We start from the raw sequence: 14,975 nt of genomic DNA, 5'->3' as shown, positions 1-14,975 counted from the left end.
AAATACAAAAAACAAAAAAAACAAAAAATCCAATTATGAAGTTAAGACTTTTTGGTCTGAAAACCTTCTAGCCATTTAATTTTCCATGTAATTTTTTTTCAAATAACAGTTTAAAAACAGAAAATTATAATTTGGCTTGATTTTGAGTTTTTTCGTTTGTTCATCAGTAAACACATGAGTTTACAGCTTGAATACTTTATGCACACATGTGGACAGCACTGAAACACAGCTTCTCAATGGTCACCCGCTCCATCTCGCTTTACAATGATCATTTTAACAAACTTAAAAATAGTTGTAAACAGCCTACCTGAATCGTGTAGATAGAACTTGGATCTGGCGCTTTCATGTTTTTTGTCTCATATGTCAAGTTCAAGGGGTCATAAAAACACAGACAGAAAAAAAAATCTAAACCATTATGACTGTTTGTGAATAGCCGGTGTTAAATTTAACACATGCCTGAACATAACCAAGCACAACCATGAAAAGCGCCCAAAATGGCAGGAAGCTCTCATTCTGTAATTTTTCCATGTGTCATAAACCCATATAGTCTTTTATGACCCATGTGAATTTATATTTTAACCCTAAACATGACCACTGTTGCCCAAGAAATTTATATTTAGAATTATTATTGCTTATATATATGATATATTAATATATTGCTTATATTTATATACACACACACACACACACACACACACACATATGCATGCATATAAAAGTTTATAATTTCTATGATTTTGAATAAAGAATTTTGTATAAGGAAAATGAGCGTATCTGCATATTCATCATTGTTTTAAACCAGAAATGAAATATAAAGAATCTTTATGGTGTAAGTGACTGGTTTAAGTTGTTTAGTTAGTTATATATTTTTTTCATAACAGTGCAGGTTTAATTAGTTTATGCTCAAATGTTCAGTGAGATTTGAATAGAATGAGTGAAAGAAACACTAAGTTTTTGTTATGACTGGCAGAAATGGATGGATGATTTTCAAAATATCTTTAGCGTTTGCACTTTGAGCCTTAAGACTGTATTTCACAAGAAATAGTTCTATAGTACTGCTTTATTTACAAGCAGATTTAACATCTAATAGTTTTGTGTAAATGACAGCCATTCTTTTCTTCAGGAACACACCTGCAAAGTCTTGCACCTTTTTGCACTTTGTTTACCTTTTCTGATCAAGTGCTCTTGTTCTTTGCTATGATGCTCCAGTCTTAAAATGTAAAGAATATGTGTCAGTGTCCTAAATGCAACAACAGAGGAGTTTCGTTTTATGCAGTTTGGCTTTCAATGTGTTTTACTAAAAAATGTAACATAATTTACTCTTTGTCTTACATGCATATGCATTACTTGTAAATCTCTGTTTTTCAAATTATGAACTGTAAAAATGGTTTCATGGATTTAATTGATTTTTGATTTATTTTTATTTAATGAACTTTGAACCGTTTGTGTGATATGTTTTAGATGTGTTAGGATATAGAGACTCAATGAAGAGCAGATGCTTAATGACATTATTGAGAGATTACATGAACTCCATGAATGTCAAACATTTCACATTTATCAAATATCTAGAAGCTTATTATGATAATTGGGGAATTACCTGAGCTTTATGTTCTAGAAAACTGTATGAAATTGATATTCTAATCTATACTGTGACGTTAACGTGGCTCTAGCTGGGTAACAAGTAACTGAAGGTCTCTGAGGTGCAATGATCAATTTGGATGCAGAAGTCTGTATTTAAACTGATAAACACTTTTTCAGTGCATTTTATTTGGGCAATTTTTATATATTTGAAATTAAAATATCTCTGGACTACGTAATCTGAACTCTACCACCAAACACGTGCAACATTTAATCTTGGCATGCAGTGTTTACTACTGGACAGCACTTTTCACATTGTGAAATGCCTTAAATGTAAATGTCATAAAATCCGTTTTATACATGTTCCTTTTCTATGTCATCTACTACTTGATCTGTTAAATTTAGCACTGGTGTCTGTAAATATATTCAGAGACATAAAAGTTTGAATAAATTATACATGCATATTGAAAGTTTATGAATAATTCAGTTCTTGAGAATTGTTGCCTCTGTGTCCTGAACTGGATAAAAGTTTGTTAGATTTGTGGCTTTAAAAGGGGTGGAAGTCATGCCCATATAAACCCTAGAGTAGTAGAATATAAAAACAGAGGGAGACCAACCACCATAGTCAAATGTCAAACAAATTTAAATAACCAGTTAAACATGAAAGTATTGTGCAGTCATTTAAGACAATTCTCCTTGTATAGAACCTTTTTTTTGCATAAAATTGAGTCAAGAACCCTAGGGATATACTATGGAAACCCATTGAACTTTTTTTAAAACAGTGCAGAGCACCTAACATCACTGCACTGGCTAAATCTAAACATAAATTCAGCAAAATTGTTATCCATGTCGGCACTAATGATGTCAGACTTCGTCAGTTAGATCACTAAAATTAGAAGAGGTTAAAAGAGGTGTGTGAACTTGCAAGTACGACGTCATACACCGTAATATCCCTGATTACCGTGGTGAGGAGAAACATAGAAGATACATAGTCCGGCCTTGGGTCCAAACTGGTGGGACCGCACCGGGCCCGGTGGCGAACAGATTGAGGGGAAAGATAAGACAAATGAACAATTTATAAAGCTTAGCTTGATGAATTTTAGATCTATTTCTACTAAAGCACTTTATCGTTAATGACATGATCACCGATCACAACCTAGTTGTGCTCTGTTTGCAAAACCTGGCTAACCAGACGATTGCATTAATTTAAATGTCTCTACTTGAAAACTAAACCTTTCTTTGGGGTGTATAGTTCTTTTGAATTGATTGTGATTTATATAACATTGGCTAGTGTAAATGATGCATGCATTTTGGTGTTAGTTAGTTGAAGTTTAGGATGGTTTAAGTTGTATTTACTTGACCATTATCAATTTGTGGCAGTAAACAAAGAGGTATCATATCAATCAAAAGTTCAGTCAATCACCTTAATTTATACAGCGCTTTTCACAATACAGATTGTTTCAAATCAGCTTTACGGTGATAACAGGAAAATAATGCAACAGAGTTTGTTTCTGCTGTATGGCAGATTTAGAAAATCTCCTAAAATTCTCCTAAAAGTTCTCCTCTGGCCAGCGAACGAACAGTGTGTGATTATGATTCAGGCAGCATTATAGGTCAGAAGTCAGATTGGATTAGAACATTCAGAATATTATCCAGTTCCATCTGGATGAAGATCGGAGTTCAGTGTGGAGTACCACAAGGCTCAGTACTAGAACTGTTGCTTTTCACCCTGTACATGCTACAGACTACATGCTAGTCGTCCAATCAAATGCCAGCGTGATGTGTATCCTGATCTTCAAGCAAAAAAGGAGCTGGATGAAAATGTTGAATGTTATCAATACACAGTCTGATTTGTGATGCAGCCAGGAATCATAAATCACACCATGTTCGTTCTTTTGTCAAGAGGAGAACTGGCCCCCTTACTGAGTCTGATTTCTCTAAAGGTTTTTTGCTTAATATCTAAATCGAATTTGTTTAATAATTGATGAATCCTGCAACACTGTTATTAAACGGAATAAAATCAACATTGAACTGACTTATATGAACTATTGTCTTCTGTAGAGCTTCTTATAGCTGAATTGAACTCATTTGATAATTGATTAACTGAATCAACACTGAACTGACTTGAGCTGAATAATGAGGCAATTGTCTTCTGCACAGCTGCTTTATAGCAGAATTTGAATTCGTCTCATTTTATACAGTATGGCTATGACAGATTTATTGTCTCCATATACAATACCTGGAAGTTCCCAAAACATTTTTTTTTTCCACTGGCATTTTCTTTATAGTAGAAAATAAGCTCTGTGACCAGATCATGATGATCTTCACAATTAAACACAATTCTTATGTTTTGAAGGTTAAATGCAATTGGCAGAAGTAACAGGGCTCCAAACAAAAAAATCAATTAAGGAGCCAATGGCTCCTATAGGGGAAAAAAACAGGCGCCAAATAATTTTTTTAAGAGCCACATAACAATGCACCTACTTTTAGTCACCCTGTTGTGTGCATGTCTCTCCTCTTCTTACAGTTTCAGCATTTTCATCTAGTTAATGTTCTGGGAACTGGAGCTTATTTGGTAACTGAATGTCATTTCCGACTTATGAACTATTTCATAAGTTCATATTTTGGCGCTTTCACCCAGTGAAATGTTCACGCAAAGCATCTCATTTCATGACGTTAACAAAACAAATGAAGCGATAGGCTGGGCGATATGGCAAAAATATCATATCACGATTTTTTTCAGGAAAATCACAATTCACAATTTTATCACGATTCTTTTTTATTAGGGCCCGAGCACCGATGGTGAGAGGACCCTATTGTTTTGTTGGTTTTACTATTTTGTGACTGAGCATTACAGCCAAACTAATGTCCATATTTTAAAAACAAAGCCTTAGGTAACAAAATATAAAATAAAAAAAGAATGGCAGAAAGGGGTGAAGATAAAAAGTGTAGTCATTATTTTCTTTGTTATTAAATATTAAGATCAAAGATAAACATTACACATACACAACTTAATATACAAATGAAATAAAGAGTGTTTTGTTTTCAGCTACAGTAGGTGTATTTAACAGTAGCATTGAAGAAAGTAATTAAATTAACAAATATAAAAATAAAACAAAACATAGACTTCACTGTATAAATTATAAATTGATACTTATTAAAGCTACTATTGAAGTTATCAGTCAAGAGCAGTGAGTGATTTTCTCTTTACATTTTGTTGTTTCATTAACATTAAAGGGATAGTTCTCCTAAAAATTCAAATTGTCATAATTTACTCTCTCAAGTTGTTTTAAACTTTAATAATTTTTTTTTCTTATGTTGAAAATAAAAGTTATTTGGACGAATGTGGGTAACCTAACAGTTGATGTACCCCAGTGACTTCCATAGTATATTTTTCTCCTTTGGAAGTCAAAGGGGACCAGCTACTGTTTGGTTACCCACATTCTTCAAATTATTAATATTAGAAAATATTAGAAGGAAATTAATACAGTTTTGGAACAACATTAGAGTGCGTAAATGAGATAATTTTTATTTTTGGGTGAACTATCCCTTTAAGGACAAGCGGCAGCGTGTTTACAATTGCTACTGTCTCTTTAAGAGCTGAGCGCGACACGTCTAATGTACACGCATTTGACAAGCAGATTTTCTCTCAATTTTCTCAAGTTTGCTTTCACTTTAGACATAACCGACTTTGTTTATGTAAACCTTGTGTGAATTTGACAGTATTAGCACAATAAGACTCGAAAGATAACTTAGTCCAGTATCCAGGCGCTGGTAGACAGGCTTTTAGTGCATGTGAGCTTCACATTAGTGATGGGCGATACTGCAAATTTCGGTACCGATCCGATACCAAGTAAATACAGGGCCAGTATCGCCGATATCGATACCGATACCAATACTTTTTCATTTTAAAAGCATGCACTTTAATTTGTATGCACTTTCCTGTGCTAGAGCAGTGTGTCATGATTTATGAGGTGAATGCATCATTAATATGATAAATCTGAATACGTTTTCATGACTACTACGCCTAAATATTTTGTGATTTGTGCTCTCAACTCGCCTGTAATTATTAGTCAGTGACTTTTACAAAACGACCCTAATTACAGTACTAGCCTACTAGTACTAGCCTACTGTTCAAAAATTTGGGGTCTGTAAGATTTTTTATTCTCTTCTGCATTTATTTGATCAAAAATACAGTAAAAACTGTAATATTACAATTTAACATAGGCTATCTGTTTTCTATGCCATAGTAAACTGTAATTTATTCATGTGATCAAAGCTGAATTTTCGGCATCATTACTCCAGTCATGATGATATTTTTTAATATGCTGATTTGCTGCTCAGGAAACATTTCTTCTTATTATCAATGTTGAAAACAGTTTCATATTTTTGTGGAAACCATGATACATTTTATGCAGAATTACTTGATGAACAAAGTTGAAAGAACAATTTATATGAAGTAGATTTTTTTTAACAGTGTAAAACCCTTGACTGTCCCTTTTGATCAATTTAATGCATCGATCCTTGTTGAATAAAAATATTAATTTCATTTTTTTTAAAAACTTACTGACGTCAACATTTTGAACCGTTATGCACACTTTTGGTTTGTTTATTGCGAAATAACTCCCGATTGTTTCTCTGTGTCATCTAAGCAAAGCTTTGTTTCCAAAACGCACTGGGCCTGTGAGCTCAGCGAAGCACCAGCATCGAACGCTCTCTGTGATTGATTGGTTTTGTCTTGTATCCAGATGACTAGGAGAAAAAGTTCTATCCTACACAATTATCCGCTAACATTCGCTTTTTTCCACTTAGAAGCTTATTTTACGCACTGAATTGCGTGCTAAATTAATAAAAAATTACTGGTAAAAAAACACCCATTTGGATCGATATTTTTATGTGAGGATCGATCCTTTTTGATACCACGTCAGTATCGAAGTATCGATACTTCAGGATCGATCCGCCCATCACTACTTCACATGTACGCGCTGAGAAACACACACACACGTTAGAACAGCGCATCAGCAAGCGAATTAAATGTTTAACCGACAAGGCATTAAAGCACATGCAAATTATTAACTTTTGTGAACTGCAGCACTGTCCCGTTCCGCTGCGTTAACATTTTATGTGAATATACGTCGCATTGTTCAGTATGTTGGGACAGAGGCGCCAGAACAGCGACTGATAGAATGCACGATTCTACGATATTTCTTCAAAAGCAGATCGTGGAGACATTTTAATCGTCCACGATCAAAAATCTTCATATCGCACACCCCTACGATAGGCTACTGGTTATAAAACATGCACGTAGGATGCAAATTTTACAATCAAAGGGAGTAAATTTGTATTGTCGCCAATGGCGACCTTGGCAGAAATTTCACTCGCAAATAAATATTTTTGGTCGCAAATGCGACCATTTTAGTCGCAGTTTGGAGCCCTGAGTAAAACGATCATGATGATCTTCACAACTGAACGCAATTCTTATGTTTTGAAGGCTAAATGCAATTGGCAGAAGTAAAAAGCTAAAAAGGAACTACACCAGTTGAATGACTTCAACATCATCGTCATTAAGCTTCCATCAGCTCTTTCAGTCTTTATTTAAACATTTTCCTTGAAAGCTTAAGTTAGAGTAGTTTGCAAGAGTATAACACAACAAGACTGTGAAAGCGGACTAGTAGATGAGTAGATTAGATGAGAAGAGTTTACCTGTTTAATGTCACCAATAGTCCCATTTAGCCACTTGTTAGCAACCGTCTTTTTCAAGACAAGTAAAAACTTCAAAAACACAAAGGGTGCTAAAACTCGTTCCTGGGTTCTGGCCAACAAAAACACTCTTCATCAGACCAAATAAAAAATAAATCTACTGAAAAGCATTTACATGTATATACCACTAGTTTATGTTGTATTACGCTGGCATTAAATTACAATAAACTGGTAATAACAATAAACTGCTGTTATGGGGTTACTAATAAAGCTGCTGAGGGGAAACCTGTATTTGACATCTTATCTCACTGCCATTATACTTCTCTATATATATTTTGTCCTCTTTAGGAAAGTCAAGGGAATATGCAATACTGGATTTTTTTGATTTGCTTTTTTCAGTTACAGCAAATGGGAATGTAAAAATAATATTTGCTTTGGTCTCCCATGTACCCTCTATACAGTGGATTTTTTTCCTTGCTGTATACTTTCCAAAAATGAAAGTGTAAAAAGGTGTTTATGTAATTATGTGAATTTACATAAAGTAGCCTATATAGTTCTTTCTCCCCAAAGCTACAGTTCAGTAAAAAAACAAAAACAACCCACACACACATATAATTGAATAAAAACAAAAACAAAGCATAATCACCAAGAAAAGTTATAGTCTAATAACACTACATAGATCATATCTGTAAAGCTGCTTTGGAACATGTATGTATTGTTACACCTGTGGACATGCTCATTTTTATTTTTTTCTCTCTCCAGTCATTATCTCTCAGGTGCCTGGCTAACTGAATTTTCCTCCCCTAATTCAGGAGATCCTCCCACTAAATATCAAGTCTTCTGTGATTGGCTTATCAGCACAGGAACGTTGGATAAAAGAAGAGCTGAGTGGGACTAAAGAAAGGTGGCTTTTTCATATACTTGAAATAGTTTATTAAAAACAATGCAAGAAATGTTCAAGTCTTTCTTTATTTAAGCTTCGTAACTTGCAAGTCTCGTCAACATTCCCAGTGTTTTTTTGAAGATTAAAAAAAAAGAATTACATTGCATCTCGTCTGAGAAAAAGAACAGAAATGAGTTGTTTTCAACATTTCACTCACACGCATGCTGAGTAGATTCTATTTTTTTTTGTATGGCAATTTAGACAAAATCACTGATGTGTCTACTGTACCTCTCCTCCATTCAGTTAGTTTAAGCTTCAGGTAAGCTATTACAAAATGTACACAGTCTCACACCCCGGAAGACATTTCTCCAGGAATTCTTGTTTTTTATGGCAGTTGTTATACACAAATATACAATAAAACATTGCTACTCTTGAATGCTTTCGAAGTTTTTTTTTTTTTTTTTTTTTTACTACATATTGATACACAGTAGATACTTGTATTTGTGAAATTTGACAAATCATGACAAAAATTGTCTAGTACATTTGTGTTTTCTGTGTTACAAATACATTTAGATCTTTGCATACAGACAATAATAATATAAATAAAAGAAACATTGTTCTGCTCTCTTGCTGTTGGCATTAATGTCGTTGTTTACAGCTGATACATTCTGAAAAAAATTATCTTCCCAAACATTAGTGACAGAAACATAAAAAAAAAAAAAAAGCTTTAATTTGCTGGCAGCCTGTTCTTGGCAATACAACAAATCATCAAGCAAGTCGTGGAAAGAACAACATTTTTCTGGGATGGTTTTTTTTTTTTTTTTCTACCACAGTGCTAATCGATGTTATTGAGATGTTTAATACAAACCACTGGAAATGAGATAGTGTCGCATCATTGAGGAAAATTCTTATTTGCAGTGAGCTTTAGCTGAACCTGATATTACTTAGATGTCATTGAATCTATCAATCAAATTGTCTAAAATTTATTACAAGTATAATATTTCCATAATAACCCTAGACATAGAAATCTATAAGAAGTTTAAAAATCACACTCAAAGAGAAAACTTCTAAAACACTGGAACTCAGTGAATGAAAGACACAGTGATTTTAATGAAACGTTGGAATGTGACTGAAGGCAATATATTAAAAACACGTTATTGGCTACGTTAATAGATTGTCCTTAAAAATTCCTCTCAGCATCTATCAGGTTCTTTAGTGGTCCAACAACATGCAACCTAAACTATCAGTTGGATGAAAACGTGGCTCAAGATGTAGGGTGGACTGCACTAGAACTTGTAACCCCAAAATTAATCAATCAATAAATACATTGAAATGAAAAAAACAAAACAAAACATTCTTTGGAATCTTGCACATGCTCTTTATTTGGTGTAGATGTGTGATTGTGTTTTTAAAGGACCCAATATATTTACATTATCAGATAATTAAAGACATATATAAATGTATACATGTCTTTAATTTAATACTGTACGTTCATATCTGATTTTTGGCTGTACTGTATTTGATAACATTACACATGACCACATGTACCTCTATAGTAACTTTTGGAACAGGCTGATCATTGGCGAATGTAACTTTGATTATGAAGTATTTTTGAAGGCACAGGAAAATACGACCAAACATTTAGTCTGAAGAAATAAATATTGCTAATTAATCGTTACTTGATTCTACTAAAACAAAAGGCTGCATGGATACTTTTTAAATGACTAAGATGAGACAATATTTGCAAGCATGTTTTTTATGGAAAAGCACCCAAACTCCTGTGATCACTGTAAAGTATCCACTGTGTATTATTCAGTAACTGGCTCATTCCTCTTCTACAGTACTTTTATTCATTTTTAAAACTTGAAAAGGTTAAAAATGCTTAAGTTGTAATTGAAGGTAGTTCTATAATAAAGTATATTAGACTCTTCTACAAATACGTTTTGATCTGTCTCAGTCTCTTAAAGGGATAGTTCGCCCAAAAATGATATTTAAGCCATGATTTACTCACCCTCAAGCCGTTCGAGATGCATATGTCAATCTTTTTTCAGACGAACACATTTTCAGTTATTTTAGAAAATGTCTTAGATCTTTCAGTGGTTATAATGTGAAGCAATGGGGTCCAGCTGATTCAAGTCGCAAAATGTGCATGCATCCTTCACAAAAATAATCCATCCGGCTCCAGGGGGATAAACGAAGGCCTTCTGAGGGTAATCCGTGCGGTTTTGTCGTAAAAATATACATATTTAAAACTTTATAAACGAAAATAACTGGCTTCCGGTGGCGGTCGGCGCGCGTTCATGGAGATGAATGACGTTGTGACGTAGAGCGAACGTAGAGTTTTGTTTTGCTCTGCTCTCTGGCTCCGCTGTCACGCTCGTTCTACGTCACGACGCTTCCTCCGTTACGTCCTACGTCATATGCCAGCAACCATCTCCATGAACGCGCACCGACCGCCACCGGAAGCCAGTTATTTTCGTTTATTAAGTTTTAAATATGTATATTTTTACGACAAAACTGCACGGATTACCCTCAGAAGGCCTTCGTTTATCCCCCTGGAGCCGGATGGATTATTTTTGTGAAGGATGCATGCACATTTTGCGACTTGAATCAGCTGGACCCCATTGCTTCACATTATAACCACTGAAAGATCTAAGACATTTTCTAAAATAACTGAAAATGTGTTCGTCTGAAAAAAGATTGACATATGCATCTCGAACGGCTTGAGGGTGAGTAAATCATGGCTTAAATATCATTTTTGGGCGAACTATCCCTTTAAACATTATTCAGCACAGCTTGATTATTTACACAATAATCACGAACAGGTCTCCATCATGCCCAAGTTAGAAATAAAGTTAAAGTTCTTGACATAGCCGAGAGACACTGGGGTTAGCTCATAAGAGGGTTTTAAAAAGTTAGTTTTTTTATATATATACACTGCATATACTAAATTGTTATATTATCATACAGATTTTCAGAATGAAACTAAGTGAGCTACACTAACACACTCTTAGAAGAAAGGGTTCTATACAGAACCTTAAAAGGGTTCTGTCATGGGATAATTTTATGGATTTAGTTTGAATTAATTCACTTTCATGAATTAAGCAGCTTGTAAACACTTTTAATGAAAAATGAAAAAGATGAAATAACTTGTTAAACATGAAAGTATTACAACATTTCTCCTTATGTAGAACCTTTTTGGCATAAAGCGTTCGGTAACACTTTATTTGACAGTGTACCTGTTACACATCTTGTAATAACATAGTAATAACGTTATATTATATATAATTACGAGCAACTAACCCTAATTACATAGTAAGTACATGTTGTTAATTAATATTACTCATTACTTATTTGTAATTACACTAAGGGCACCTTAAAATGAAGTGTAACCGAGCATTCTTTAAAATTCCGTCAAGAATTCTAGAACCCCACTGAACCTTTTTTCTAAGAGTGCAGAGCATCGCATCATCAAATCCAATGCTAATACGTCCTATTTTTCCCACCAAAACTTCTTGAAGGATGATGTCATTTAAGAACTGGATTTTGATATAAGGTCTAACAGGATGGAAAAACTAATGTAATGTCCATCAGTACAATTTGTCATTACGTGCGACATGAAAACGTACAAGAGAGTAGAAATGACCCAGTCTGACTCTGCACCTTTTGTGTGTAAACGAACTGCCGCCCTACTGGTTTTCTGCTGGCTGTGCATGAGAATCAATGAACATGAGCATGGAGCTGATATGTTGTTTTGTATGATTTATTGTAAATACAAATGTTTCTTTCCTCTAAAGTCTTGCTTGTTTCTGAATGTTTGAAACAAAAGTACTGTACGTCCATAAAATAAAAAACTAAAATACAATCATCTATTATCTATCAAAACTACAAGTAACTTAAAAGTACTTTTAAAAATAAATAAAATAAAGTTAATAATTTGAACATGTAAAATGATAACCTTGATCCACACTGATAGGTGTGAATATAAAGTCTAAGAGCTCTGTGACATCAGCCAGCAGAACAGAAAAACAAAGTCACTATATAGTGGACATGATTGTTGTAAAATAAAAATGATTGGAAATATGACTGAGTATTGTTGTTTTGCCCATCTGTCAACGTTGCCTTCATTCTCGAACCCTATAAATTTGTTTGTGCTTTTATCTGACAGTGTTATTTTTACAGTCGAAGGGCAAAATAGTGCTGTCATATACATTATATACATACATATGTATCCTCAGCTCAGTGTTCCTCTTATAAGATTTACAAATTATAAATATTTTACTAAAATTACCTGGCCTTGCCTCACTCAGCTATGTGCTTATGAAAAGTATATACTACATTAAACTCATACAAGCAATGCCTTATTTTTTGTTACATAAAAGTACATTCATATGGTTATGCACGTTTTTTTAACTATTATGGATGATATTAAAAGCAGTAAGAGTATAGATATCAGACTTGTATGAGGGTAAACATGGAATGCAAGCAGACATTCCATTGCAAGATATACATTTTTTTAGGTAGATTTCTACTGGGAAATCCATATATATTTTGAGAGATTTTCTCCAAAATGTTTGGGGAAGAATCTGTCTATCCGCATGGAACAACTCGAAAAGTCACGGCTTCTCAGTGTCTGTTTCGATTAATGTGGCAGCTCGCAGATTAGGACCAGTATAATACATAATTTCTAATAATTTTAATAACATTTTGTTTTTGTGGAAAAAATAATGAACTGATAATTCTGACTATTGAGAATAGTCTCGAGGCGCCATGTTTGAATATGCAGTAATATATCTGCATATAGCGCACAAGCAATCTCAATGGTGCTTTTAGGTCCTTTTCCGGAACTCAACAATGTGACATTTCTGCTCAACATCTCATTTTGTGCTCCGCAAAAGAAAGAAAGAAAGAAAGAAAGAGAGAAAGTCATATGTGTTCAAAACAACATAAGGGTGAGAAAATTATGACTTTTTTCATTTTCTGTGCTAGGTTTAAAAGACCAAAACTGATTACTAATAACTAACATCTTCAAAACTGAAATCAGTTTAAGAATGTTACCATGGGATGTACTGGAGTGTTTCGAGGCAACAGGTGACAGGCAGTAACAGGAAGTGGAAGAGACAGAAGGGAGTGACACTGGAGTTTGGTGAGAGAGTGGAAGACATTGGTAGTTTCTTCTGTTTCCCTCAAAGTTTAAAGAACACAGCGCAGAAGCACAGGAGAGCAGATGACATGCTTTATCCCCCTCCAGATCTGAAGAATAGACACAGAAAACAAGGAAAATATAGGAAGAGAAAGAATATGTTAAATGATGCAATTCACTATGTATTGTAGTTTATATTCTTTATTTGCCTCCAAAATGAAGACCACACGAGTAACTTCAAATACTTCAAAAGTTACTGAAGCAATTATATGATTAAAATGGCAAGGGTCATTTATTGTTCACAGCTCAAATATATAGGTTTTATGGGATTGTTTCTGATCCAATGAGGTCTGCATTATATCTACTAACTGGAATTTGTGAATAAATGTGGTGTCTATTTATTGGTATACTGATATGAATATGTAAAAAAGCATTGCAAACATTTTTGGTCACACTTTGTATTAGGTGTCTTTAATTGCTATGTATTTACATAAAACATTTTTATGTTAAGAACAACGACTTATTGTGTTAGGTTAAGGTGTAATGGAAGGGTTAACATTGTAATTGCCGAAATAATGACAGCTGCAATTATATGCAGGTACAACGTAAAATCGTATGTACACGATAAGTACATTATATAAAATTATGAATTTAAATGGTAAAGACACTTAATTTAAAGTGGGACCACGTTCTTTCTATCTTTCTTTTTTAAAAATAAAATAAAAACAAACTAAATGGAGAAACTAAGATGTGAAAAAACAGCTGGTGTGATATATGTTAGGTGGACATGGGCGTATGATATCACATGTCTTGTTGGGCGGGTTCATACCTTCCTCTTCTGATATTTCTGTTGTCAAGAAAGAAAACAGAGAGAGAATAGGACTGTATTTGTGTATCTGTATTTGTCACATTAAAACACTGTGCTGCATTTACCATAAAAATAAGACAAGCAGTCAAGATAATTAAAGGGGTCATATGATGTTGTTAACCGAATAGGGTAACATGTTTTAATGTTCAAAAAACACATTATTTGCACATAGTGTACATTATTGCAGTACCTATTATGCAAGTACAAAGCCCCTCCTTCCGAAAACTCCACAGTGCTCTGACTGGCCAGCTGACCCAGTGCACTGTGATTGGCCAAAAACCTCGAATGTGTGCCGGAAATGTAACGTCCCTTACCATAATTGTGAGCTTCAGGTTCTAAGGTTTTAAAGGGGTGGTTGAATATGATTTCACTTTTCTAACTTTAGTTAGTGTGTAATGTTGCTGTTTGAGCATAAACAACATCTGCAAAGTTATAATGCTCAAAGTTCAAAGCAAACGGACATATTTTCTCTTAAAGAATTGCTTTTTAACGACTATAACAAACGGCTTGTAGGGACTACACTGCATTCCTCCCGGTTTAGTGACATCACCAACCCTAAAATTTACATAAACCTGCCCCTGGGGATGCGATTTATAGATTATCAAGACAGAATATGCTAATCAAGTACTAGAAGATAACTACACATAAGCTACATAAATTCACCAACTAACCATTCAGAAATGTTGTCTACATGTTGTCACTTCTTCTTGAGTCTCTCCATCTTTCTGACTTTGGTTTGAACATAAAAGGCTAAAAGTTTTTGAAATTTTCAGTGCATGTGTGTGTGAGGTAAAAGGACACAA

At 34.1% G+C, this 14,975-nt stretch overlaps 1 protein-coding gene across 2 annotated transcripts in view; it reads right to left on the bottom strand.

The window, feature by feature from the left end:
- Positions 1 to 11,917: 11,917 nt before the first annotated feature.
- adam11 (ADAM metallopeptidase domain 11) overlaps positions 11,918 to 14,975 on the bottom strand; it is a 48,659-nt gene continuing 45,601 nt past the window's right edge. Inside the window, exons 26-27 of one of the 2 annotated variants that reach the window (XM_084134896.1) lie at positions 14,134 to 14,151; positions 11,918 to 13,414 (exon numbers count right to left, since the gene is read on the bottom strand). In XM_084134896.1, coding sequence (XP_083991022.1) covers positions 13,399 to 13,414; positions 14,134 to 14,151 — 34 coding nt within the window. In that variant the 3' untranslated portion in view covers positions 11,918 to 13,398. Of the gene's footprint in view, positions 13,415 to 13,491; positions 14,152 to 14,975 lie in introns of those variants that run through there. The other variant, XM_084134895.1, reaches the window with a different exon arrangement.

The sequence above is a fragment of the Abramis brama genome (assembly GCF_963993115.1).
Source record: "Abramis brama genome assembly, chromosome: 14".
Taxonomy (NCBI): domain Eukaryota; kingdom Metazoa; phylum Chordata; class Actinopteri; order Cypriniformes; family Leuciscidae; genus Abramis; species Abramis brama.
This window is presented reverse-complemented; position numbering and strand designations above follow the sequence as displayed.